Source organism: Diceros bicornis, chromosome 12 (assembly GCF_020826845.1).
Source record: "Diceros bicornis minor isolate mBicDic1 chromosome 12, mDicBic1.mat.cur, whole genome shotgun sequence".
In the NCBI taxonomy this organism is placed as follows: domain Eukaryota; kingdom Metazoa; phylum Chordata; class Mammalia; order Perissodactyla; family Rhinocerotidae; genus Diceros; species Diceros bicornis.
Window position 1 is genome coordinate 50,211,575 of NC_080751.1, and position 26,117 is coordinate 50,237,691.

Below are 26,117 nucleotides of genomic sequence, written 5' to 3' on the forward strand. Positions count from 1 at the left end.
TTAAAAAGAAGCAAAGAGGGGCCAGCCCCATGGCCTAGTGGTTAAGTTTGGCACACTCCGCTTTAGCAGCCTGCGTTTGGTTCCCAGGTGTGGACCTACACCACTCATTGGCAGCCATGCTGTGGCAGTGGCCCACATACAAAATAGAGGAAGATTGGCACAGATGTTAGCTCAGGGTGAATCTTGCTCAGCTAAAAAAAAAAAAAAGAGGAGCAAAGAAGGAAGTGAGGGAGGACGAGAGAGGTCACTGTACCCATTTTCTCAATTCTAAATTGGGAAGATAATCCCCAGTCTGGATCTAGAATCCTGACAATCATGGGAACCATACTTGGGGAGGTTAAATAAGTTTGCCCAGGAATTTTCTTCTTCTTTTTCTTTTTGGCATCAACATTCAAGATGTTACTCTACGAGTTTACCTCCCAAAGGAGAAATACCATTTAAAAGTGCATTTTTTCATGTGAAAAATCTCTACCTCCCTTAAACAACCTATGCCAGTCTTCGCAAGAGACAGCTTTAGACTCCACACCGTGGCCATGGCACTAGAGGCTTAAGTACACCTGACCAGAGGACTTCACTGTTGTCCCTCAATCAAGAGAACAAGTCGCAGAGCAGGCAACACTCACCTGTCCTCCATCTCTAATACTCATATGATCTAGCTAATCTGCATGGGCTCCTTACAGAAACACTGGGTTAGATATGCTTCACATGACTCAAATTTTCTGTCTCTTAATTTTGGAACAGAATTAGGTTTTATTTATCCCCACATTTGTTGTTTTTCCAAAGAAGTAAATGGAGGCATTTGTTATCAGTCTATCACTCACCATCTCCATAAATAACATCTGTTTATTTGTATATGGAGAAGCAAGTCTGACTAAAAGGATGCATATCTAACTGGGCTACTTGTTTACCAAGGAACACATTTCATGACTTATTCACAACCTTGATTAAGTGGGGGCCATTTCTCACGAGGGTCCCAGATTATCTCTACCATATACTTTGAGAATTAGGATTCTATATAATTAATATACTTGTTATGACAAATATTTCAGACAAAATTAAATTCCATAAAAGGAAATTAAGACTCTTTCCCACCCAGATCCAATCTAGCCTCATCTGCTGCAGCATCCCCACGGGAAGCCAAGGCATTAGCCAGACCGAGCTGCCCAACGGTCCTCACCCACACACCCACTTCCTTCACAAGCAGTTTCCTCCCTCTAGAAAACCTTTCCTCCTTTTTTTCCACCTTTCATCCTTCTGACCCAGCTCAACTATCCCCTCCCTGCATGATCTTCGGCAACCTAGGCACAACCAAACATTACAACACCCCATTTTCTCCTGGCTCTTTGCACACACTTCTATTATGTATGTTTCTCTACTTTTCCATCTTCCTTTGGCCTCAATCAAGCCAAAGAAAAGTTTGTATTCTTACCCTCCTTTTCTATGTATAGCAAACATTCCACCTGGTGACTCTCCCTCTTTGGGAACGGGAAAGAATATGTGGTGAGAGGGGAGTGACATGGGAAAGAATGCACGGTGGGAAATGAAGATAAATGGATCAAATTTAGTATGAATTCAGGCTAGGAATATATGGGAATTCCGTTTTCTAAAAGATGAAGCAGAGAAGCAACTTTTATTCAAACAACTAGTAACTAGAAGCCACAAACCTTTGAAGGAATTGAATGCCATTAGGGTTCCATTGCCTTCATAAGGGGGTTTGGAAATTTCCCTCTTACACTAAAGGCAGACCCAAGGAAGAAAATGGCCTATCACACTTTACAAAATGTAAATTCTGCTTTAAAGAAAAAAGTCAAATGACAGGACAGAGAAGGAAACCAAAACCTCCTATACCCTGTCCAGGCCTTCTGAGTCACTGGAGCTGCCAGGCCAGAAGTAGACACCTTGATGGATTCCAATTCTTTCATATAGGCAATAAAAATCCAGAACAAACAAAAATATCATAATTTGCCTGTATTTTCTTTTAAGAAGCACTAAGGAAGCTGAAGATATGAACATTTTTGCAACGGCCAAAACAACTCTCAAGTTTGATGGATTCAATAGAAAGAAAAATCTGGTGAAGCAATTAGTTATATAGAAGAAAATTGGCATTTTTAAATCTCTGAAGTAATTTAGAATTATAGAATCAGGGGTATCCAAGCTTTCAGAACACAGATTCTGTCATTTACTTTCCCTCTCCCCAACCACCACCGCCCCCCAGCACAAACATCTCTCTGGCTCAGTTTTTAAATGACTCCATCAAATAGCCCCAACTACTCCTTCAAGGGATTACTGCCAATTTCAATAGATCTCATCATTAGAAAAGATTTCTCCCTAAATATCCCTTTTCTCAAAGTCATCATATTATATCTAGCTATGCTCCAGTATCCTGTGATAAATTGAAAAACGATTAGCTGCCAATAAAAAATGAATTACATCAGTAATTACACATTGTAAGTTTTCCAGCTGTCACTTAATTCTTTTTAGATTACTCATTTTCAACTTCCTCTTTTGCTTTTGACTCTCATTAAGATAGTGCCTCTTCTGTTGAACACTGTGATGGTTCCAAAATCTATCCACAAATTCTCTGATACTTCTTTCTTCAAGAGGTCAAGTCTAATTCCCCTTCCTTTGAGCATGGGCTGGTCTTAGTGACTCATGTCTAAAGAACAGAATAAAGTGGAAGTGGTGGTTTGCAACTTCAGAGACTAGATCATAAAAGGCACTGCAGCTTCTGTCTTGGTCTTTCTCTCAGATCATTCACTGTGGGGGAAACCAGCTCCCATGCTGTGAGAATACTGGAGGAGCCTATGGAGAGGCCCATGTAGCAAAGAACCAAAGTTTCCTGCCAAGAGCCATGTGAGTGAGCCATCTTGAAAGCAGCTCTTCTAGCCCCAGTCAAGCCTTCAGATGACTGCAGGCCCTGCTGATACCCTGACTGCAATTTCATGAAAGAACCTGACCCAGAATCAATGAGCTCAAGTACTTCTGAATTCCTGACCCACAGAAACGGTAAGACAATGTTTGCTGCTTTAAACCACTAACGTTTAGAGTAACTTGTTACACAACAATAGATAATATAAACACACACACACTCCTCTTCTCTGCTTTTTGCCTAGATTCTGAGAACACAGAAACAGAATTTATGGACCTTTCTAAATGTACAGAGCACTATCTGCACAACTGATGGACTCATGAAGCATGTATTGAGTGCCTACTAAGCTACAGAGCTCAAATACACAACACAATCATGTAAGTTACACTCATATCCATTTCACAGACAAGGAAACCACAGAGACATTCATCAGAAACTTGACCAAGGTCATTTTGTCAGGAAATGGTAGAGGTGGGATTTCAGTGCAAGCCCTTGTTCTTGCCTCACTACCCCCAATGCCTCTCCTACACTTTTAACGAGCATTACTACGAAAATTATGACACTAAGCACTTGGGAAGTACGTTGGGATGAGGGAGGGAAACACACTGAGCACATACTATATATCTGGCAGTAAGTGTTAAGATTTTCATTTGACAGAGAAACTGATATTCAGAGGCTCAACAGGATAGGATACAGGACAACCACTCACAGGCTCCACCCTCTAGGATCTTGCAATCTAGACAGGAAAAAAACACACAGAATAATGCCACCCAATTCATCTACTTCACAAGATTGTGGCAAGGGCCATATGAAGTAATTTGTATGGATATAATTTATAAGCTGTTAAATACTATGCAAATACAAGAGGATATCATTACATGTGGTCAGCTCTTAGTAGAGCAACTGTGAGAAAAAAAACTAGTAGTGACATTTACCCCATGATATATAACAAAACCCACAAGAGCTTCTAAATATGGGAAAATTTCATCTCGAGATGTTTGCTTTCATGATCATAATTATTATTAAAGACTCTAGAATAAAGTAAAATTCTACTGTGGACGTTGGTTCCTACGTAATTTCCAGATAAGACCTGATTGCTTGACTTTGTCTGAAAGGTATTAAAATGGATTTCAACCAGCAGTAGGAAGCCACTGATTAGAAAGACCTATTTTGCACTTGAATAATTTAAGTTAAACAGTTCTTGTCAGAAGCTCTGTCTTTAGATCATTTTAAAAATATTTTATCATAAAAGTCTTACATGTAATAAAGCTGACAAATTTTTTAAATATGGTCAAATTTTGACTTTGTACTCACCTGAAAGTAACTTACACAAAGAAGCACTCTTTTCAATGACTAAGATTCATCTCGGCAATTTTTAACTCATTATATTTTTGGTTCCTAACAAACTCACGAGTAATACGGGGAGGGTACATTTTAAAGATTCATATAACGTACTAATATTATACTGTAACATTGAATCAATGCATATCAAGCACTTAGCACAGTGGCTGGCATACAGTAAGACCTAACTAGGTGAAGAGGCAGAGGAGGATGGAATCTACATAGTGTCTTTAGTGGGGACAAATGAGCCTATGTCCAAATTTCCTACTTACCTGATCTTCAGACACAAAAATATAAATTGCAATACTTGAGCAGGTTTTTTAAAATACATATTATATGTTCTTGAGGTATATAAGGTGTGGTTTGGAAACTGGGATCTCTGACAAGAAACATTATGAATCACTTTCTCCACTAAGACTCTTTTAAAAACTCCTTTAGAAAGAGGCATCTAATTTTGCTCTTTTTCCATGTTCAAGACATGGCAGAGCATACCTGATATGTATTTACACACATACCCCATTGTGGTTGTCTGAAAAACCATACGAAAAAAGATGATGAATGAATAGGAGGCATGATGGGCTTTTGGGAGTTTTATTGAAAAGTTTCCCGTCCACACTCACTAATGAGCTGAAACTGGACATTCTCCATTCCATGTGAGCAAGAATCCCTGAGACATGAGAATGCTTCTGTTAAAATCCAAATGGGTACTCAGACATAAATATGGTAACACATCAGGCCCTACTGGACCCCAGGCCAGGCAGAACAACTCTAAGTGTTTCAGTGGTCTTGGGGAACTAATGGAACTGACCCACCCACTCTTCTGTCCATCTGCCAACCCTTCCCAAGCTTTCATAGAAGTAAGTGGGTGTACACCATAGTAAGAGCTAAAAAAGGGAGCGAAGAAAAGAAGTAAAGCAGCTGTGTTTTCCCTCTAAAATGCAATCTTTGGTGCTGAGATATCAGGACATACAGCTGTTAGAGGGAAGGGCACACACAGAACATGTGTTAACTGGGGTCTCTGCCTACAATAGTGTTGGGGGTGCACATTATCTCAAGTGATGGGATGGCAGAGTAGAGCTGTGTGCAGCAACAGAGAAATAAAAGTCTCAAGAAAACCCAGGAACAGCCAGCCACATAGGCCAGACCTCATGGAAACTAGGACATTTTGCAGTAACCGGGAAGACATTAAGAATCCACCGTACTTTTACCAACTTATTATATGCTGCCTTATTCCCAGCCCTTTTCAGAAAATGCCGTTGACCTTCATTCTTGTGCCCAACATTAAAATGAAAAAGCGTCCCTCTGTCTGTTTCTCCTCCTACTTGCTACTCCACTTCTGTTCCAGTCGCTCACCATTCAGCTCGGACAAATTCCTTGAGAGAGTCTGATTAATCTGATTTCATCAATATCATCCCTTTGGGGAATGACTTCTGCCAGGCCACCTCATAGGCAGCTGGCCAACTGTGATTGGTTTTTCTTAGATCAAGTGCCTACCCGTTTTATAGTCGACTGTGGCAAGAAAGTGAGTTCACCCAAAACAGCATTTTTACCAATATCTATCTTGTCTGACTAAAACAGCTGTCTGCTCTACTGAAACTACCAATTGACTGGTCCAGATTTTTTTAAAAAGTAAATCATCTGCCCTGCTGATAATCTAAGAAAAGCAAATGTCAAAAGAGCTAGCATGTCATCAGACCAGATACATGCCTTTTTCATGGTAGAAGGAAGAGTGGTACCACACAAGGCCTCTTAAAGCTCAGAACTAGCACACTGTCATTCCACACTCCATTAGAGCAAGTCACGCAGCCACGCTCAGCAGATGGGGTGGGAAAACCCACCATACCCACGGGGAAGCCAAGCTAAGAGAGAAGAAAGAATTATGCATCAATAATATCTCCTTCTGTATTATTTATTCTAGGATGAAGAAAACGTCATAAAAGAAGTTAAACAGATCAGAAAAGTATTAAAAATATATGTGCCTCCTTCTCTCCCTGTGAAAACAAACTAAAGCATACTTAAATTGTCCTTCATTTTCATTAAATATCTACAGTTACAAAAACAAAGAAAAAAATCTTTGGACCAGAAAGTATCCACCTCACTGAATACAAAAGGCAGTATAATATTTTTGAGTGATGAATAAAGGAAAAAAATATAAATCAAAAGGTTTTGTTTTGGGAGAGGATTATCCCTCCAAAGCAAAGCAGAGGCCTGCTTCAGTGGCTCTCCGTGGAATGTAAGCTGAACGCGTGGGAGGAAGAGCTCTGCTTTCTGCTCGATCTGAGGCAGGCGGCTGTGATCTGGAGATGCACCTGTAGCCATTAAGTGGGCTTCATTAAAACAAGGCGCACAGCTGCGGTGCATGTGCTTCCAGACGTCGTTAGGAGGGAGCACTCAATCCCACCCAAGCAGCCCAGACGCCATCAACTAAAGTGAACCACAACCATCACTGCCCTCTCACCTGCTTTATGGATGCTTTTCTTTCTTCCAAAGCTTTCTAAATCTGTTTCTAGGATACAGATATTTTTAAATAACTATGATGTTTTTCACGAGAACAACCACTGCCTTTTTAAAATGTTTTCCTTGAGTTAAAAAACTGGAACCTTGCAAGAACAAATTTGTCAAGTGCAGTTAGGGCTACAAGAATTTTTTTAAATAGATACTTGCTACATGGATAATGTAAGCCGCTCCAAAAAATGACTGATATACATGATTGAATATATACGTGTATATGTGTGTGTATATATACATATACATACATCATATAAATATATACACATTTCATGGTTTAATGTTTGCCTGTCAGAAGAATTACTCACATATAACCCTATTGCAATTACCTCTTGGGGAAGAAAGGTTTTCCTCCTAACTCCAGCCATGTAGGAACTTCTACTTCCTTTGTATGGGAACAAACGAGAACTTGGACAGCTGGGTTTCGGTTTAGGTACATTTCAATTTCACAAGGGGCTAATACTATGTATATAGTGAAAATAATGCAGAACTAAAATTGTGGAAAATTACAACACAAAATCTTTAAGAAGTGTCATATAAAAATTTAAGAAATACTGAGGTCTTTACCTCAAAGTGGGGACAGACAGACTCACCACAAGGCAGTAATTCTCAATGCTAAGAGGACCCTTCTGTGAGGAGGCTAACCCACGAGAAGACAAAGCGTTCTACTTTAACTACCGTTAGAACATTTCATGAGCCATATTTTGTACAATCTTGTTTATTTTGAATCAAAACTATCATTTCAACTCTAACAATGATTAATTCCCTAGAAACTATTTTCCCATTCAGAAGTAAAATCAAATAAAGCCCTCAGTTTCTGGCACAGAAATCTTAAGACTGAGTAAGAACCATCTCTTTTTTCTAATGCCGGTTTTCTCCTCCCAAAATGTTGCTTTGTAGTTTTCCCCAGGCAACTTGTAAATTCATTCATGTTCTTTTTCCCTACAAATATTCTCAGAATATTCTGGAGCCATACAGTATTTATTTCTCAATATCTTGAACTCAGTCTCAACACCCAGAAATATCCTTGGATTGGTTTGTTTATTTATTATGAAATCTTGGGCCCTTGGGATTAAAGCCTCTTTCTCTGGCACGAAAGGCTGCCCACTGGGGAATTTAGATTACATAATCCTTCACTCTAGGTTTTCCTCCACTGTTGTTTTCACATGCTGGATAAGCTTCCTAGAAGTGTTTATAATTAATCCATGTCTACCATTTCCCAGCTATCTTAAACTGTGTGTTAGCACTCAGGAGGCAAAGAGAATGTTCATGTTCACATACTTTCCTGGACTGGGATGTGATCAAACAACAGGATAAAATATACCACCCACCCTTGCCCCCTAACTGAGGCACAGTGGCCAAGGCAAGACCGCACATGGAACTTTATCTACAATAGGTAATACCCTGGCCTCCGACGGAATCTGGATTCCTAAAGACACCACCTCCACAAAACCCTGGTGTTAAACAACCTTCAGTGGAAGGCTTTCTCAATCATCAGTTTGTACACAGTATGCTATTGCTTTGCTGTCTAAGCTTGTAAGCCAACAAGGACTCTGCCAGAAATTATTGAAGAGTGGGTGACTTTCTTCTAGCCATCTTCAGTGCTAACATCCACACTGCCATATGGCTGGGAAACTGGCTCAACGTTCCTGATTCCACACAAAATTGTGCATCAAAATTGTGGGTGACCAAGCAGCTTCAGGAACTTGTGGATTTCGAAAAGGAAAAAGCACGGAGCTTTACTATCATTCCTTCTTTAAAGCAGTCTGTTTTCACACCTAGTAGTCCTTTCAAATGCTAAATCGTTTGTCAGTTTTCATCATGTTCTTGTAAGATGGTTTCTGGCTGGTACAACTTCCACTGCCACTTAGTACCCATTGGACTGGTGTGGGGCCAATCCCAAAGACACATTTTCTTGCACATGACAAGCTAGTCTCCATGCAGGGAAGGCTTTCAGTGCTACAGAATGTGTCTCCATGGAATTTTCCTCTCCAAGTGCCCTCTTTGTTCATCTACAAAGATGTGCCCTAGTGGGGCTCTCAACCAATCAGTAACCATCAGAGAGGGCATCTCAGAAAACTCGAACTGCCAGCACACTCAATTTCTCCTGCTCTTTCTTTTCTCTCTTCATATAATCTATCATACCACTCATATCCTAAACTTCAACATCCAAATGAGGCTAGGGTGGTTCTCAGGACCAGGCCCTTCTTCATCTACATTTTCAAATTGTTCTTCCTCTGAAGATCTCCATGTTGCAATTCATCCTGTGATAAGAACCTGGCTCCAATTGTTCTCATCTGGACATTTGCCTTTATCCAGTTGCCATGCCAACGCTTCTCCCCTCTTTTGCAAAGGGTCAATTAAGTGGAGAAGAATAAGCCAACTTCTATCCCAAGGTGGGTGCTCTCCTGCACCACAGACACTCTCCATGTGAAGATTCTGTAACTGGCACTGGGCATCCACAGTCTTTAATCAATGTTCTTGCCCACCTCCTTCAAGAGGCGGGCATAAAGCAGAATTGTCCGGGCCAAACAGTCCTACCTCCTAACCTTCAGATTTGTTTTGCCAAAGCAAAAATCTTGGATGTCTCCTCTAACCCTGTGCAGAACCACTCTCCTCTCAGTCAAGACAACCAGGCAGACAGTTTTACTGGTAACCTCTTTGCTATACCAGTCGGCAACCACAGAAAATCTTCACTGCAGATACATGAACTTACTCTTTTCAAGGGGAGATACACCATTTGTCATCAAACCCTGAGATGCTTTCATGTCTTATGCTCCTTCATGTCAATGTGAACACAGCCTGAAGGCTTCAAATGGGGCAGTCAGCCCACAACTGGCCACCGAGCAGAAGTTGAGCTGACTGGCCCGCTGTAAGGACTGGGAGAGGTCAGACAGACCACAGACGATCCAGGGCTAAGATGTCTCCTGTGGTCCCAGTGCAGACAGGATAAAGTTTTCTCCCCCCAGAAGTGGCCTAATGGGGGCTGTGTACGTGATTCCTGCACCACTATGGTGGCTTACTTAAGCAGAAAGGTTATGTTTAACAGTTTAAGTAAAAATAAAAAGTGGGCTCATCCTAACTTTGTCTATAATTTAACAGTATCATATGTTTGCAATGCCAGTAGTCAATCACTCTCTCATATCTCAGCACATCAGAAGATAAATTGGCAATTCTTTTACAAGTCTAACTCGTAGCTATTTAAAAAACTTTAGGAAAGTAGTATATAAAAGATGATATCTGCCTTTCCTGAAGTTTAAAATTTCGGCTTTGCTGAATTTAAAAAGCTAGAATTTCAGAAGACTAAAACAAAAATTTTAGAATATAAATAACCTAGGGCCGGCCTCGTGGCTTAGCGGTTAAGTGCGCGCGCTCCGCTGCTGGCGGCCAGGGTTCGGATCCCGGGCGCGTACTGACGCACCGCTTCTCCGGCCATGCTGAGGCCGCGTCCCACATACAGCAACTAGAAGGATGTGCAGCTATGACATACAACTATCTACTGGGGCTTTGGGGGGAAAATAAATAAATAAAATCTTTAAAAAAAAAAAAAAGAATATAAATAACCTATTTAAAAGTTAAGTCCTTCTTGGTAGGAAAATAACTTGACTTAGCAATGAGAAATCCGATTTAGAAAAGCTTAAATTTCTAAATATTTCCAAATATTTAAGTGATATGATAGAAAAAGAGATGAAGTAGATGAATATTTAAATCAGAGATTCGCTAGTCTTTTAGCCCTAAGACTCTGCATAATCTGCAAACCAGCTGTCGAGGGAACCATTTCAGTTACATGGATATTTCTGCTCATCCTGAAGATTTCCTTCGTGAGTAACTCTACACTCTACACCTCAGTCAACTCTCCAGTGCTTATAACCCAGATGATAAAAATGTCCTTCCACCATAGGCTATAATAGAAATATTTTCTGGTTTTAACATTATCAAGCATCCCATGGTATTTTTACTACAACGGCAGATAGTCTGATGTGGATAACTTATTACTCTCAAGGTCTTTTCCTAATGGGTTGTGCCAAACTAATCTCTTTACATGTGAGTTATTTGGGTTTGCTCCTGGACATGTGCTATTCTAATAATCTCAACTGACCATTTTTATAAGATCGCCTTTCAAATGTTATCGTCTCATTTCAACTTTTCTTCCTCTAGGTTAAAAAATACTACTAATCCAAGCACAACAGAATTGGGTTTACAAACTCAATTCTTTCCTATAAGTCACCAAGGAAGACACTGGATAAAGCAGACTCCTCTACCCCATACCATCCTTAGGACTTCTGAGATAACAGATCAGCTCTATTCCTTGAAGCTTGTACTTCTACCCATTTGGAAATAATTTTATAAGTACTTTCATGTTATTTTTAACATAACATAGCTTTTAGCATATTCACAAGTTTGTGCAACTACGATGATCATCTAATTCCAGAACATTTCCATCAGCCCAAAAGAAACCCCCTACCCATAAACAGTTATTTCTATTCCCCTTCTCCCCAGCCCCTGGAAACCACTAGTCTACTTTCTGTCTGTATGGACATTTCATATAAATGGAATCATAAAATACGTGATCTAGATTTTTGTGTGTCTGGATTCTTTGCCTCAGTATGCTTTCAAGGTTCATTCATTCTTCCAAGGTTGTGGCATATATCAGTATTTCATTCCTTTTTATGACTGAACAACCGATTGTAGGATATACCACATTTTGTTTATCCACTCATCAGTTGATGGACATTTTGGCTGATCTCACTTTTTGGCTATTATAAATAATGCTGCTATGAACATTACTCAATTTTGCTATTTTAGTATCCTTAATGGTCCTGTCAAATTATCTCTTTTTAAAACTTTGCAATTAGCGCTCTAACTCTCAGTAGAGCTCTGGTCTCAGCAAAAAAATCGCTACATCTCCCATCCGGTCCTTCCTATATGCCTGTTTCAGTTAGTTCCTTGGCCTCTTTTTAAACAACAGCCAACTTTTAGCGGATTTGAGCAGGAACTCCATCACTGTGATCATGTGTTAGTCTAAATTACTATCTTCCTACTTTGGAGAAACTACATTTAAACAGGATGGGCTGGAAATTTATGGACAGTACAGATAAGAAACTTATCTTCACGTTCTTCTAAAATATAATTGCATCTTCCAGAAGACAGTTCAACAAAGGTTTGAGAGTTTAAAATATATACATATACACACATATAGCATATATAGTGGGAATTTTCACTCCAATAACAAATCATCAATAACCAACCAAAACCACAGTCTAGTCTCTAGTCTTAATACCAGTGATTCTCAAAACATCTTTTCCTGACATCTCCAGGTAGTTGAGAATTCTCTTATCCTCTATGATCGTAGGCTTTCAGAAACTTTCTTTCCATCACACTCTAATTTTGGAGTGCTTCTAAAAAATATATGATCCATATAAATGCCAAGCAAACAAGAAGTACCTCTTTTTGGTTTATTTTTTAAATTAAGATTAGAAAAATATTATATACTCAGGGATATTCGCACAGAACAGGCTATTAAGCAGTTAAATCAAAGGATCTTTGAAAACAAGATGGATATATCTATTGTTTTGCAAATGACTTCGGAGTTATCTTGTCTAAAGGGCAAGGAGACACCTTCCGTGATTTCTCCGTTCTCCCTCATTCTCCCAATAAACCACCTGAAACTACTGCTATGGGGTCCAGCCTCAGGTCACAGAGCAACAATTTTCTAAAAAGATGAAAAGCGGGATGTACAAACCTTATACTAGATACTCTTTGTGTGAAGTGACCAATTCTGAGGGAAGAATCAGTGACTTTAGAATAGTGACCAATTCTGGGAGGTGGAGGTGGACCCAGGCAATCAAATCCACAAGTCTGTATCTAGACTTCTGAAGTGCCAAACAGTAGTGCGAATTCTATCTCAGCTATTCGCACTACTCTGGGTGGTGAAAGACAGTCCTTTTCAACCTCACTGCTGGCATTCTCTTTCATTACTTATGGCGCAGGCCATCAGTCAACGTGAGACAGAGCAGGAAGCCGCTGGAACGAGCACGCGTGTCTAGCTCCCGCCTTTGAGTGGTCTGCTGCCTCACTCCAGAACGTTTGCTCCAGATGCTGCCAGCAGACACTCTGTAATACCTAAACCACAAATCATCACATTCCCCACCCTTTGAGCCAGGGCTTGTTCTTGAGCTTCCCACATAGTGAGATATTAACCACGCTGGCCATTGATACAATAGCTCTTCACAGATTCAGAGTAAAATCTGCCATGCCATCTGCCTGATATACTAAAAAGCAGACCTCATAACATAAAAATATCCACTGTAGGTGAACCTCAGAGAGTAATGCAGGACATTTCAGACGTTTCACAAGGAATGAATCCTGGCTAGCTTACTAAAGAAAATATATTATCAATGTAAACATGTCAGGCGTACAACTGTATCTAAAATTAGACCAAGTACGTCTCGGAAATGGAGCCATCTTGCAGCAACACATTTGCAGGCAGGTCACTTCAGATTCTTTTCCAACATCCCGGAAAGCTGCCTTGCCACAGAATAAGGAAACTGTGCATGCTGTCTGGTTGTTTTAGGAACCAATGTGGGTTTTTTAAAAATGATTCTTGAATTTTATCTACTACGACACACGAAAGCCATCTAAACTGAACAAAGTGATTCCAAACTATGATACTGTAACTTAGAAAAATGATTGACTGGACAGTACTCACACTGAAAAGGCGCCGCCACTTGATCCTGCCCATATCTTAAAGGGAACGAGCCTTCCGTGGACTGCTCTCCTGAAATCACCTTCTGGGCTGCAAAATACTTGGGCTTGAGCACATATTCCTGGGTCTGGCCGTGATGAATCATCACATTTTGTGAGGAAAGGGGTGTCACTCTGGGAAGAAACAAAGTAAGGATAAAGAAATAAATAATGGACTTAAAAGTCAACTAAGAAGGAAAGAATAAGACATTAGTTAAACTTAGAAGCAGCATAAGTTCCACGCCAGGCTCATTTTTCCCTTCTAATACTATAGCCGACCATTCATGACATCCAAGGAACTAACAGCTTACCCTTGCAAACCTCCAACATACAACGAACTCTGCCTGTCTATCAAGAAGTACCAGGATAGATAGGCCATCACAGATGGATTCTATCAGTGGATTCAGAGCACAGCTACCATAAGCCTTCATGCAAAACAACAGCATTTATATTTAAGAAAAAGACAAAGACATATACATGAACAGGTATGTATATAAAAAAGGTATATTTTATATATACTGATAAATAATTGGGTAGCATTGAAAACAAGAGGATTACATTAAGAAATTCCCACCCTGATCAGATAAGCAAAATTAACTGAGAACAATTAGAGCCTGTACAGTACAGGGCGGCCTTCCTAACACTAGAAGGGAAGATGCTGAACCTCTCTGAGCCTCACTTTCCTACTCTGTACCATAGAATCTCTGCCACACAGGGCTAAGAAAAAATACTTGTAAAAATTTGAACATACAAAAACTGAAAAAATAATTTTAATTATCTTTTGAAATATAAATGATGATAGGGAAAAAACGTAATTTATTCTCGTTAACATTTTTTAAATATTTTATGCTGTATCTCATGATACAAACTGTACTATTCAGGTTAAATGTTTCATAATTACTAGTTCCTAACAAGAATAACAACAACAACAACAAATCACGATCTCATTATCTGTTCAACAACAGAGTCAGGATCTCTGGGGACTTCGAACACGATTACCGTGTTCTCACCCTCCTGGCCCAATCCTTTATCTTCTGTGACGGTTCTCTTCTGCTGTATGTAATGTATACTTTAAAATGATAAGCCTTCACCCAGATTCAATCATTCCTTGAGGGACAGAACTGAAATCATTAGCTAAGTAAGACTAATAAATAATAAAGAATATAAAGATATACCAACTAATTACAGAAAATACAAAGTTGCTACTAAAATTGTTGGGACAGAGCATTTTAGCAGCAAACTGAGCCTTTGGTAGAAAACCTGCTCTCCAGCATAATCTTGAATTTTATCAACTGTGACACATTAAAGCCCTTTAAACCGAACCAAGTATTTCCAAACTACAATACTATAAGTTAGGAAAATGGCTGATTAGGCCATACTCACACTGATGAGGTGGTTGCCAACCCCCAAATACTGGCCCTAATGAGGGACTATCTGAACAAGAAATGACACCATAGCAGGTCAGTGTGAAAGGTAAGTGGTAAATACACCACCACACAGTGTCTCATCAAAAGCAGTAAAAGAATCCTGAATAAACTCATCCTATTCAATTCAGTCCAGTTGGGCCTGGTGAATGAGCTATTCTGTGGGACAAGGCGTCCATGAGAGATAAAGGAAAAGAGGCTGGATTAAGGGTGCTTCCCTTAGAACGAGTCAGTGGCCTAGATCTACCACTTTAAACCCTGCAGTCGCTTAGGAAAATCCATCCTGGGCCTAGATTTTCCCAGCCACAATGCCATGGAAGGGCACTCCCTCTGTCACTAAACCAATGACCTAAGTTACTAAAAGCCTAAGGCTTAACATTGTAAACACTTGTGTTTTGATGATGTAAGTGTTGGTTTGAACTCTAAGTATGTTTGGTTGGGATGGAGTAGAAAGTGAAACAGCTGGACACATCTGGTAATGATTGATAAGAACCACAAGTCTATTCTGTCAGTCTCATGGAAAGGAGGAGCCCTTCTCATCTCAGGGGCAACTCGCTCTCCAGCTATGCTCTCACCCTGTCACTATGCTGCTCAAACCTGCTGAGAGAAGTACAGGCCCGTCCCTGTTCAGAAGAGGATAGGCCAGCATTCAGCAGACCGTGGGGCTGCTACAACTAATTCCTGCTCCAACCACTGCCCATCGAGATAGGTGAGACTGTAGGGTCTGCCTTCTAGCTGAGGTCCTCCCTTCTCTCCCTTCAGCATCAAGGAAGTGGGAGGCAGCAAGAAATGAGCTGAAGGCATACGTATGTTTGTATGGGTTCCTTTTCCCTAAACATAACATAAATGTAATGAACAAACAAATAAGACCGAGCTGTACTAGGTCTAGAACTTGAGTAACAACCCTCAGCCATCACTAACAAAGAAATAAGTAATGAGTAATTACTAGTGTAATGGTAGTTAATTCTTACTGCAGAATAAGCATTCTGCAAGTTAGAAATACGGAGCTACCCAGAACTGCACTTCCCCTTCCTCCATCTCCTTCCCTTTTCTCCAATGCAAGGGTGTAAACACACATGCTCACAAAGACACACACGAACAGACCGAAGCCCCTTTGCATCACAGCCCCATGGAGAAAGAAGCAAAGCCACGGACAGTGACACCGCCTGGGGCAAGAAGAGGAAACCGTCCACTCACTCATTCCACAGCATCTATTAAGTGTAATCGCCATCCCACTCTCTCTTACCCCCTCCTCTTTCACGGTTGGCGTCCACATTTTTCTCTAATTTCATCACAGGTATTTCCACTTTGGACCACCTCTCAGCCTTACAAGGATATATCCTCTAACTCTTCTCCTTTTGTTACCCAAGTACTTCAGGAAAAATCTCTCTCATTTCAATGGGGATCTTCTCCTCTCTTCTCCCCTCCCAGAAAAACGGCTTAGCTATCACTACTGAACATCAGATTTGTCATAGTATTATAACTGTAATTTCTTAAAAAAAGGGAAAACTAAAATGTTTAAAAGAAAATTAGATTAAAAATGAAAACTGTAGGACCTCTGGTTCAAAACTGATTTTTGAACACTCATCTCTCCCCTTCCTCCAAAGATGCCCTTAAAATTATAGGTAAGGAATTAAAAAAAAAATCCAGTGTTGATATTTGGCTATTATGCAACAATACAGCCACACCAGTCATTAAAACCTTGAAATACTCTGTTCTCATAAACAGCCTCTGTCCCAAGCCCCTTAGTGCCCCTCCTTAGCCCTCCAATGTGCTCTTCAAGTCGTGCCCTCAATCTCGTAAATGAGGAGTTGACATTTGACAAGCTGGAGACTTCTGGATCTCTGATTGGTCAGTACCTGTGCCATACAGGATATTAAATGTATTATACTATCCATTAATAAGCACACAAAAAATATTTCAACAAATTTGTAAGAGATTCAAAGTGGCCTGAGAAATGTTGACTATTGTAACAGCGTGGAGGAAGCTTTGGCCTAAAAATTCTTCTAACTTCTCTTCCCTCAACTGCAGTAAGAAGTATATTTTACATGGAGATCGAGTACACATCTACATATATGTCTGTGTTTTTATATAACTAAAACAAGTTTTACAAAACAATATTTACCCTTAGTATGTGTAAGACACTGATATTTCCTCCCGTAATCTATTTTTGTTAATGACAGTCTTGAACCACTACATTGATTTCATGACTCCCTAATGGATTGCAGCCAGTAGCTTAAGGGCACCAGTGGAGAATCACTCTGAGAGATTATAGCCACAGGGGAAGTAATCTTCCCATGAGAGCACAGAGGGGTTCTGGATGGTGCAACCAGGTAAAGCAAAGGGTGATAATGAGAAGTAGGGCTGAACACTGATATCTTAACTAAAAGAAGTCTATATAGTCACATACCGCATAACAACACTTTGGTTAATGACAGACTGCATATACAATGGTGGTCCCATAAAGATTAGTACCACATAGCCTGGGTGTGTAGTAGGCTATACCACCTAGGTTTGTGTAAGTACCCTCTGTGATGTTCTCACAACAATGAAATCACCTAACGACACATTTCTCAGAACATATCCGCATCATTAAGTGACACGTGACTATATATGAAGGCAATTGTTCTCCCCAACTCCAGCAAAGAGAACATCCAGAAATCAGACTTCTATCCCACTCAGGGAAAAAATGAATATTCTTCTCCAAAAGAATGTAACTATCTGAGGTGAACCACGAAACTTACTCCTCCAGAGTAAGGCCTCTCATTCTGGCATTTCAGGTTCCCTAGCATAAAGACCAGTTTCTCATAAAAGGAAGCTTGCCGGGCAACAAGGAAGACAGGGAGCTCCAGAAGGATCCAGGGGGAAAAAGGGAATCATGAGAACGGAAATTGAGCTTTTGGAGACACTTGACTATATGGTGGTATTTGCAATTGGTGGAGTGGACAAGTGAGAATCCATTCAAATTTGATGCTAGGCATACTCTCCTTCAAGAAGTCCAGAGATATCAGCAATGGACACATACGGAGGGAGAAACCCAAGCACCCCATACCTAGCCTTGCATTGAGTGCAAGGTAGGTCCACAGATATAATATTGCAAATGCTGTAACTGTTAGAAACAACCCAGATTACCAGCTTCGTTGATATAAATGTACAGAATTAGCTGGAGGAGGTTGGAAAATTCTGGAAGAGAAAGAGGAGAAGTGGAGGGAAGACTGGGAGGGCCACTGTCCTCATCTTACAAAATATAGGGTCATGAGATCACGCTTATGACCTTGATAGATCAAGCTGACAGAAGAAATAGAGGTTTAATGTGCTGTTGGAGTTTGCAGACAGAAACTATGAATATGAAATAATGATTTTGAGAAGAAGGGTGGGGAGAAGAGGTAAAGTATATAAGCTATATTTTCATCTCCTATGGCATGAAGTTTTGAGACAACATCTCAAGGGAATAGACTAAGAAATGGCTGGATGGAAGTAACTGCCAGAAGGACTAATGAGGGTTAAATGAGGCAGGGGTGGGGACAAAAAGAAAAGGAGTCAAGCAATAATGAAGATTTCAAGCCTGGATGACTGGAAGGATATTTTTGGTTCTTCCACAGGGAAAAGAGCAAAGAGGTATGCCAAGTTATGACAGCGGGAAGAAAGCACCAGTCTGTGAGGAAGATAATGATGTTGGTTTTAGAGATAAAAATGAGGGGCAGAGTTTTGGGGAGCAGTCAGGGAAAGCCTCTGAGTTTAGGAACAGTGACGTTCTAAGAGGGGCCAACTTCTTCAGATGCAATAAAGTTTAAGAACATGGAACCACACAGTCTTGGAGGATAGTCACACTTAATAGTGGGGACATAAAGAGAAAACAGGAGAAAAAAATCAGAAGGGGAGAAAAACTATAACATAAGTCCAAAAATGATAAATGGAAGAAAGTTTCTCGGAGGAAAGGACCAAGGACCACGTGCAAACTGCTGCACAAAAAGCAGGGAAATAATCTAATTTATTTATAATAAATTATAATTAATAAATTATATTTAATTTATAATTAATATTAAATTATAATTAATAAATAATATCTAATTATACCCACTGGGTTGGGTAGTAGGTCACTGGCAGCATCAGCAGCACAGTTTTGGTGGTGACAGGAGTAGAAGTGTGACTGCACAGGGTGACACACTCCATAGGTGGTATTCTGGTGACACACAGAAAAGAAAGACGGAGGAAAAAAGGCCACAGATTAGGGGTATGGCTGGCCACCCGAAGACCTGAATCTGTGGAAATCCCCGTATCTTTGTAAGCAGAGGGGAAACAATTGCATAAAACTTCTTTCCTTAAAAGTCAGATTAGTCACACACTGTTTACACTGCTGCCTTCAGAGGGGCAATTTTAGGCACAAGAATGGACTAAACTTTTCCGTATTTCTACCTAATCCATTATTTGACCTGTGGAGTGAGTGGGAGGATCTGGCAAAACACAATCCCCTTTCCACTTGAGAAAAGGGCTTTGAACGTCACAGAAGGGACCCTCCAACGGGCCATAAAATGTTTCCCACAGAAGGCCAGTCTGACACCATCGAACCCTTCTTCCTACGATTAGTATGCTCAGGTTTATAATCAGGACTAAGAAAAACCAGGAGAAGAAACAGGACTGCAGGAGACAGCCACAGAGAAGTCACCTCCAGTCTTTCAGGGCCAGGTTCTCCCTACAAAATTCAAGTGATCACATTTGCCCCACTTGCATTCTAAGCTGTTCAGAAGTGTGGGAGAATGCTGCTCAAGGAAAAAGGAGTGTGCTGGAGTAAAGGAGAAACGCCAGCTACCGTTTGATGGAGAAAACCTCCTTCCTGAGGAGTTCAAGGACAATATGCACAAAGAGAAGGACAAAGAAAAAACAAACCACTAGGAAGATGTCACAAGGAAGCGTCTCTCTCACTCACACACACACAGGTAAGGGGAGACAAGTATTTGTCATCAGAACCCCATTCATACAGAATTATCTATCAAGAATTAGGAGGTAACAGGCTGCTAATGAGGAGACTGAAGGACAGCACAGACAGACTGCCAGTAACAGGATAAGGGAGAGCTGGAGGATGCCAGAATAAACACAGTGGAAATAAAATGAAACAAGCAAACACAACGTCATGAGAACATGAGGAAAGAAAAGATTACACTGAAAATATAAATGTAGGGGACTAGTAAAAATTCTTGTCTTAGACTTCAAATGAGCTTTAAAAGACTAGAGAGACTTAGAAAATAAAAATAAAGAGGATAGATAATTGGGGACGGGTGGAAGATACGGAAATTAAAGGAACTCTGGTGAACACAATCAAGGAGTTTTGGAACCTATTTTCTTTTACCAGTATATCTTAGCTGGAAGTGATTTTTGTCCCTCAGTGACATGTGGCAACATCTGGAGACATTTTCAAATGTCAAGACTTGGAGCTAAGGTGCTCGCATCTAGTGGGTAGAAGCCAAGGATGCTACTAAATATCCTATAATGTACAGAACAGTCTTCCACAAAGAATTATCTGGCCCAAACTGTCAATAGTGCCAAGGCTGAGAAGCCCTACTCTAAACATGTGCTACTATCACTAAACAATCACAATACACAGATGAGTCAAGAGCCAAAGGCCTCTGGGAGTAGCAATGAAGAAGCTTCAGAAATAATGAGGCCAGGCACAGAAGAATTTCGACTCTAGAGAAACAGGAGATAAAAACTGTAAACCTCCTAATGTGTCTGTTGGAAGCCCCATTAGGCCAGGGAGGTGGCCCTCTACTCAAGCTGCCTAGGTGGCAATCTGCAAGGGGAGCTGGAATATCACTGAAAATGTAATGGGATGGCAAAAAAAAAAAAAAAAATCATATTCACTAGAACTCCTCGCAAGAACAGTACGACATGAGGCTGGAGAGAACCAGTTGATAAACTGCTTAGCATTGGGATGGGAGTGTGCCATGAAGACATAGTGGAAAAATAATAGATGGCCAGTCACTAAACTGCTTTCTAAGGAAGGCAAGTCCAATCAACTGTATGGGTTTGGTTATGCTAAGAAGGTCATATGCACATAGGGCCAAACATGAATTGTCTGGGGTAACAGAGAAAGGCTGAGTGCTGCACATATGATCCCCCACACAGTCCTCAACCTCTCCTCTAGAGAAATGTCTAATCTAAAGTGTCACGCAATTGGCCCCCCAGAGGCACCCCATGTCTTGCAACAGCCCTAGTTAGGAGAGAGTCTTCTGGACGTGACTGTATATGAAAACATTCAAGGAATTCTCCAATCCATCTAATCTTAAGTTCCTGGAGGAGGAGGAAATGTAATAAAGGAGCTGTAATGAATAGGAGACTGTAAGGAGCAGAGAGAACAAGGCCCCTTCTTGGAAAGTTTAATAATCATAACACTTGGGAGATAAAAACAAAATGAAGTAGGCTGAAATTAATTGCTTGAAAAAACGTAAATGGTCTAAACAACTCAATTAAAAGTCAGGTTGTCAGACTGGATGAAAGCAATACCCAATTACACGTAGCCCAAAATAAACCCCCTTTAAATATAAAGACACAAATAGGCTAAAAGCAAAAGGATGAACAGAGATTTACCATGTTAACACTAATCAGAAAAAAGCTGGAGTGGCCATGTTAATAACAGGCAAAGTAGATTTCAGAGTAAAGAGTATTACCAAGGATAAAAAGGACCATTTCATAAGGATAAAGGGTTGATTCATCAAAGGAACATAAGAATCCTAAAAAGTTTTGCACCTGATAATAGAGTTTCAAAATATGTGAAGCAAAAATTGTTTAAAAAAAAAAAAAGCCACGATGGGGCCGGCCAGGTGGCGTAGCAGTTAAGTGCGCGTGCTCCGCTGCTGGCGGCCCGGGTTTGGATCCTGGGCGCGCACTGATGCACCACTTGTCAGGCCATGCTGTGGCAGCATCCCATATAAAGTGGGGGAAGATGGCCACACATGTTAGCCCAGGACCAGTCTTCCTCAGCAAAAAGAGGAGGATTGGCATGAATGTTAGCTCAGGGCTGATCTTCCTGACATACACACAAAAAAGCCCTGAGAAACAGATAACTTTGGAGTTATGGTTGCAGTTTCAATACTCCTCTTTCAAAAATTGACAGAAGAAGCACACAGAGAGTCAGTAAGGATACAGAAGACTTGAACACTATCAATCAACTTAACCTAATTGACATTCATTCAATACTTCACCCAACAACTGCAGAATGCATGTTTTTCAAGTGCATATAGAATACTTACCAAGGTAGACCATATTATGGGCCATATAAAAAGTTTCTGTAGTATTTAAAGGATTTCAGTCATACAACATCATACAAAATATTCTCTGGTCACAGTGGAATTAAATTAGAAATTAGTAACAAAGATCTCTGGAAAATCCTCCAAATATAAACTAAAAGCCACACTTCAAAATAACCAATGGATCATAGAAGAAATCAAAAAGGAAATTAAAAATTATTTTGAACTGAAAAATTAAAATACGACCTATCCAAATTTATGGGATGCTGCTAAACCACTCCTAAGGAGTACATCTGTAGTGTAAATACCTATATTAGAATAGAAAGTCTCAAGCAATGACCTCAGCCTCCACATAAAGAAACTAGACAAAAAATGAAATGAAACCCAAAACAGAAGACATGAAAGAAAGATCAGAGCAGAAATGAACTAGAAAAAATACAGCAAAGTCAGTAAAACCAAAAGCTGCTTGAGAAGATCAGTAAAACTGATAAATCTCTACCTAGACTGATAAAAAAACAAAACCAGAAAGAAGACACAAGTTATCAATCTCAGGAAAGAGAAAAGTGACATGACTATAGACTTAGAAGGTCAAAAGGTCTAATGGACCAATTGGAGAAGCCCCCTTTAGCCAAAGATGGAACAATTTTAGCATTGATAATAACCAAATATGCAACAGATTGAAATATTTCTAATATGTTTAAAATGCATCCATTCATTTAAAAAAAATTCATGAGTCACCTTTAGAGGATGTTAGATAATCATTATCTGAAAACTGGTCAATAAAAGAATGAAACATGTTATACCCTCACGTGATGGTTAATTTTATGTGTCAACTTGGAGAGGACATTTGGAGGAGATTAACATTTAAATCGGTAGACTCTGCGTAAGCAGACTGCCCCCCATAATGTGGGTGGGCTCAACCAACGAGTTCAAGGCCTCCCTAAGAGGGAACTCTCTAGCAGACTGCCTTTGAACTTTACCTGCACCATTGGTTCTCCTGAGTCTCTGCCTGCTGATCCACATTGCAGATCTGGACTCACTAGCTCCTATAATTGCATGAGCCAATTCCTCATAATAAATCTCTATTATAAATACACACATGCCATTGGTTCTGTTTCTCTGGAGAAGACTAAAATACCTTACTACTTTCTTTATACAGACTGAACCTCAACCAAATAATTGAGGAAAGAAGTTTCTGTTTGGAAAATTTTTCCAGCAAAAAGAGAAGGAATGATAGAAATAAAACACCCTCATTTGCAACCACTAATGAAACGTAGCCAGTGATCATCAGTGGCTGCTAACATCACAAAAAGAGAGACGTGCCCCTTATCAAGCCTGGGGCCAGCATGGTGGCATAGTGGTTAAGTTCACGCATTCTGCTTCGGCAGCCCGGGGTTTGCAGGTCCGGATCCCAGGCACGGACCTACGAACCGCTCCTCAAGCCATGTTGTAGCGGCATGTAGCGGCATCCCATACACGAAATAGAGGAAGATGGGCACAGATGTTAGCTCAGGGCCAATCTTCCTCACCCCCCAAAAAAAAAAAAAAAATCAAACCTTAATCTGATCAAGCCTCTAGATCTATACACCTTTTAGAGGAATTTCAAGGGGCAGAGTACACGTTAATATCAGAGAGGTGCAATCAGCAAAATCTACAGGTTCTGCAATGAAATTTCAAGGAAAAAAAGCAGGGAGAGGGACTCACAGGTTAAAAGGGATTTAAGGGACATACGAACCTGTTGTAATGGATGAACATTATTTTGGATCCCAATTTGAACAAACAAACTGTTAAAAATTTATGAAACATTCAGGGAAATTTAGATACCTGAATTTTTAATGATATTAAGTAATTATCATTGTTTTAGGTGGGATAATGGTCTTGAGGCTATTAACAGACCTTGTCTTTTACAGATATATGCTGAAGTATTTATGGATTGGCTGCAAAATAATCGGGGGGAATGGGTAGGAGTATAAATGAAACAATTGGCTATGAGTTGATAATTATGACAGCTGGTGAATGGATACTTTGTTTCTTTACACTGTTTTCTCTATTTCTTTATATGTTTAAACTATTCCATAAAGGTTTACAAAATATAGATATATGAAATTATCTTTTATAATTCTTTAAACTTGTATCAAACGAGACCATTTATTTACAAGTACGTTGAAAAGTAGAAAACATTATATATGTGTAAGATACCAAGAGAGGAAAAAAAGAATGAAAGATACAAATTTCAGCAATGCACATCCTCTCTTTTCTTCTGTTTTTAATTATCAAAGCTACATGTTAATGAGGCGGCTAGCCTATCTGCAAAGGATGAGGTCACTATTCAAAAGCCCTGCAAAACACAGAAGACTAAAATCATCAAAACTTTGAACTACGTTACTTAGCAAGTAACTATGGAAGGAAATATTGTCAGTAAAGTCCTTAGCTTTGTCAAAAATGAGCTGCTACATTCGGTTACTTGGGACAGCGTCCCTGAACACAAATTAAAAAGGAATTGCAGCCATCTCCTATTTATCTAAACTTAGAGGCCGGGGAAAATCTAAAAACAATCCAAGAAAATTCCAAAATTTAAACAATAATTAAGGCTCTACCCTATTGGGGAAGTGCCAATTGCAAGGCTTTTTCATCAAATTCTAGGAACCAGCTCCTAACTCCACCACCTACCATGGGAAGGATGGAGGAACCACCTCAATTTCCTCCCTGTAATGTAAGGGTAATGAGAGCCACCTCACCAAGTTAGCATAAAGATAAACACAAAACGTGATTTCTTAAAACTGTGTGCAAATACCTAGGACAATACCTGATGAACACACAAGGGTGTTAGACTCTTTCACTCCCCTCCACCAATGAAGGAAAGAGAACAAAAACAGAACTTCACCCCTCTGATAATATTCCAGTTCATATTCAGAGACTGCCCAAACATATAGTTACGAGAAAAGCGACGCTTGTTTCAAAGCTTTACAAACGTGGTTAAGTGTGCGCGCTCTGCTACTGGCGGCCCGGGTTCAGATCCCCGGCAGGCACTGACACACCGCTTGTCCGGCCATGCTGAGGCCACGTCCCAGATACAGCAACTAGAAGGATGTGCAACTGTGACATACAACTATCTACTGGGGCCTTGAGCAGAAAAAGGTAAAAAGAAAAAAGGAGGAGGATTGGCAATAGATGTTAGCTCACGGCCGGTCTTTCTCAGCGACAAGAGGAAGATTGGCATGGATGTTAGCTCAGGGCTGATCTTCCTCACCAAAAAAAAAAAAAAAAAAAAAAACCAACCAACAATCAAACAAACTAAGGTTATTTGTAAAACAGTGAATTCAGAATTGATAGTCCCATTCAGCAACCCAGGGTCAGTTGTTTATACTGTTACACCTCCCAAGGAAAGCCCTCTGAGATTGCAATCGAGTCAAGGAACCTAGCACCATAGCACTGTGGAATATAGTTTGGCAGTTCCTCAAACAGCTAAACATAGAATTATTATATGATGCAGCAATTCCACTCCCAGGTACACAGGTACTCAAACAAATACTTGTACACCAATGTTCATTGCAGCATCATTCATAATTGCCCAAAGGTAGAAAAAACCCAAGGTGTGTCCTTCGACAGACGAATGGATAAACAAATTGTGATATATGCATACAAGGGAATATTTTTCAACTATAAAGAGAAATGAAGTTCTGACACATGCAACAAGACAGATGAACCTTGAAAATATTACGCTAAGTGAAATAAGCCATATAAAAAGGACATATTTTACACAATTCCACTTATATGGAGTACCCAGAATAGGCAAATTTATAGAGACAGAAAGTAGAATGGAGGTTACCAGAGACCTGGGTGGGGGAGGGGGAGTTATTGTTTAATAGGTACAGAGTTTTTGTTTGGGGTGATGAAAAAGTTTTCAAAACAGACAGTGGTGATGGTTACACAACAGTGTGAACGTAATTGATGCTAACAAATTGTACACTTAAAATGGTAAAAGGG

The 26,117-nt window shown here is 40.0% G+C and overlaps 1 protein-coding gene across 9 annotated transcripts in view; it reads right to left on the bottom strand.

Moving 5' to 3' along the window:
- The window catches only part of LTBP1 (latent transforming growth factor beta binding protein 1), a 381,680-nt gene that overhangs the window by 236,924 nt on the left and 118,639 nt on the right, over positions 1 to 26,117 (bottom strand). For all 9 annotated transcript variants that reach the window (XM_058551457.1, XM_058551453.1, XM_058551456.1 and 6 more), the window contains exon 4: positions 13,428 to 13,597. In XM_058551457.1, the coding sequence (XP_058407440.1) occupies positions 13,428 to 13,597 (170 nt within the window). The remainder of the gene's footprint in view (positions 1 to 13,427; positions 13,598 to 26,117) is intronic.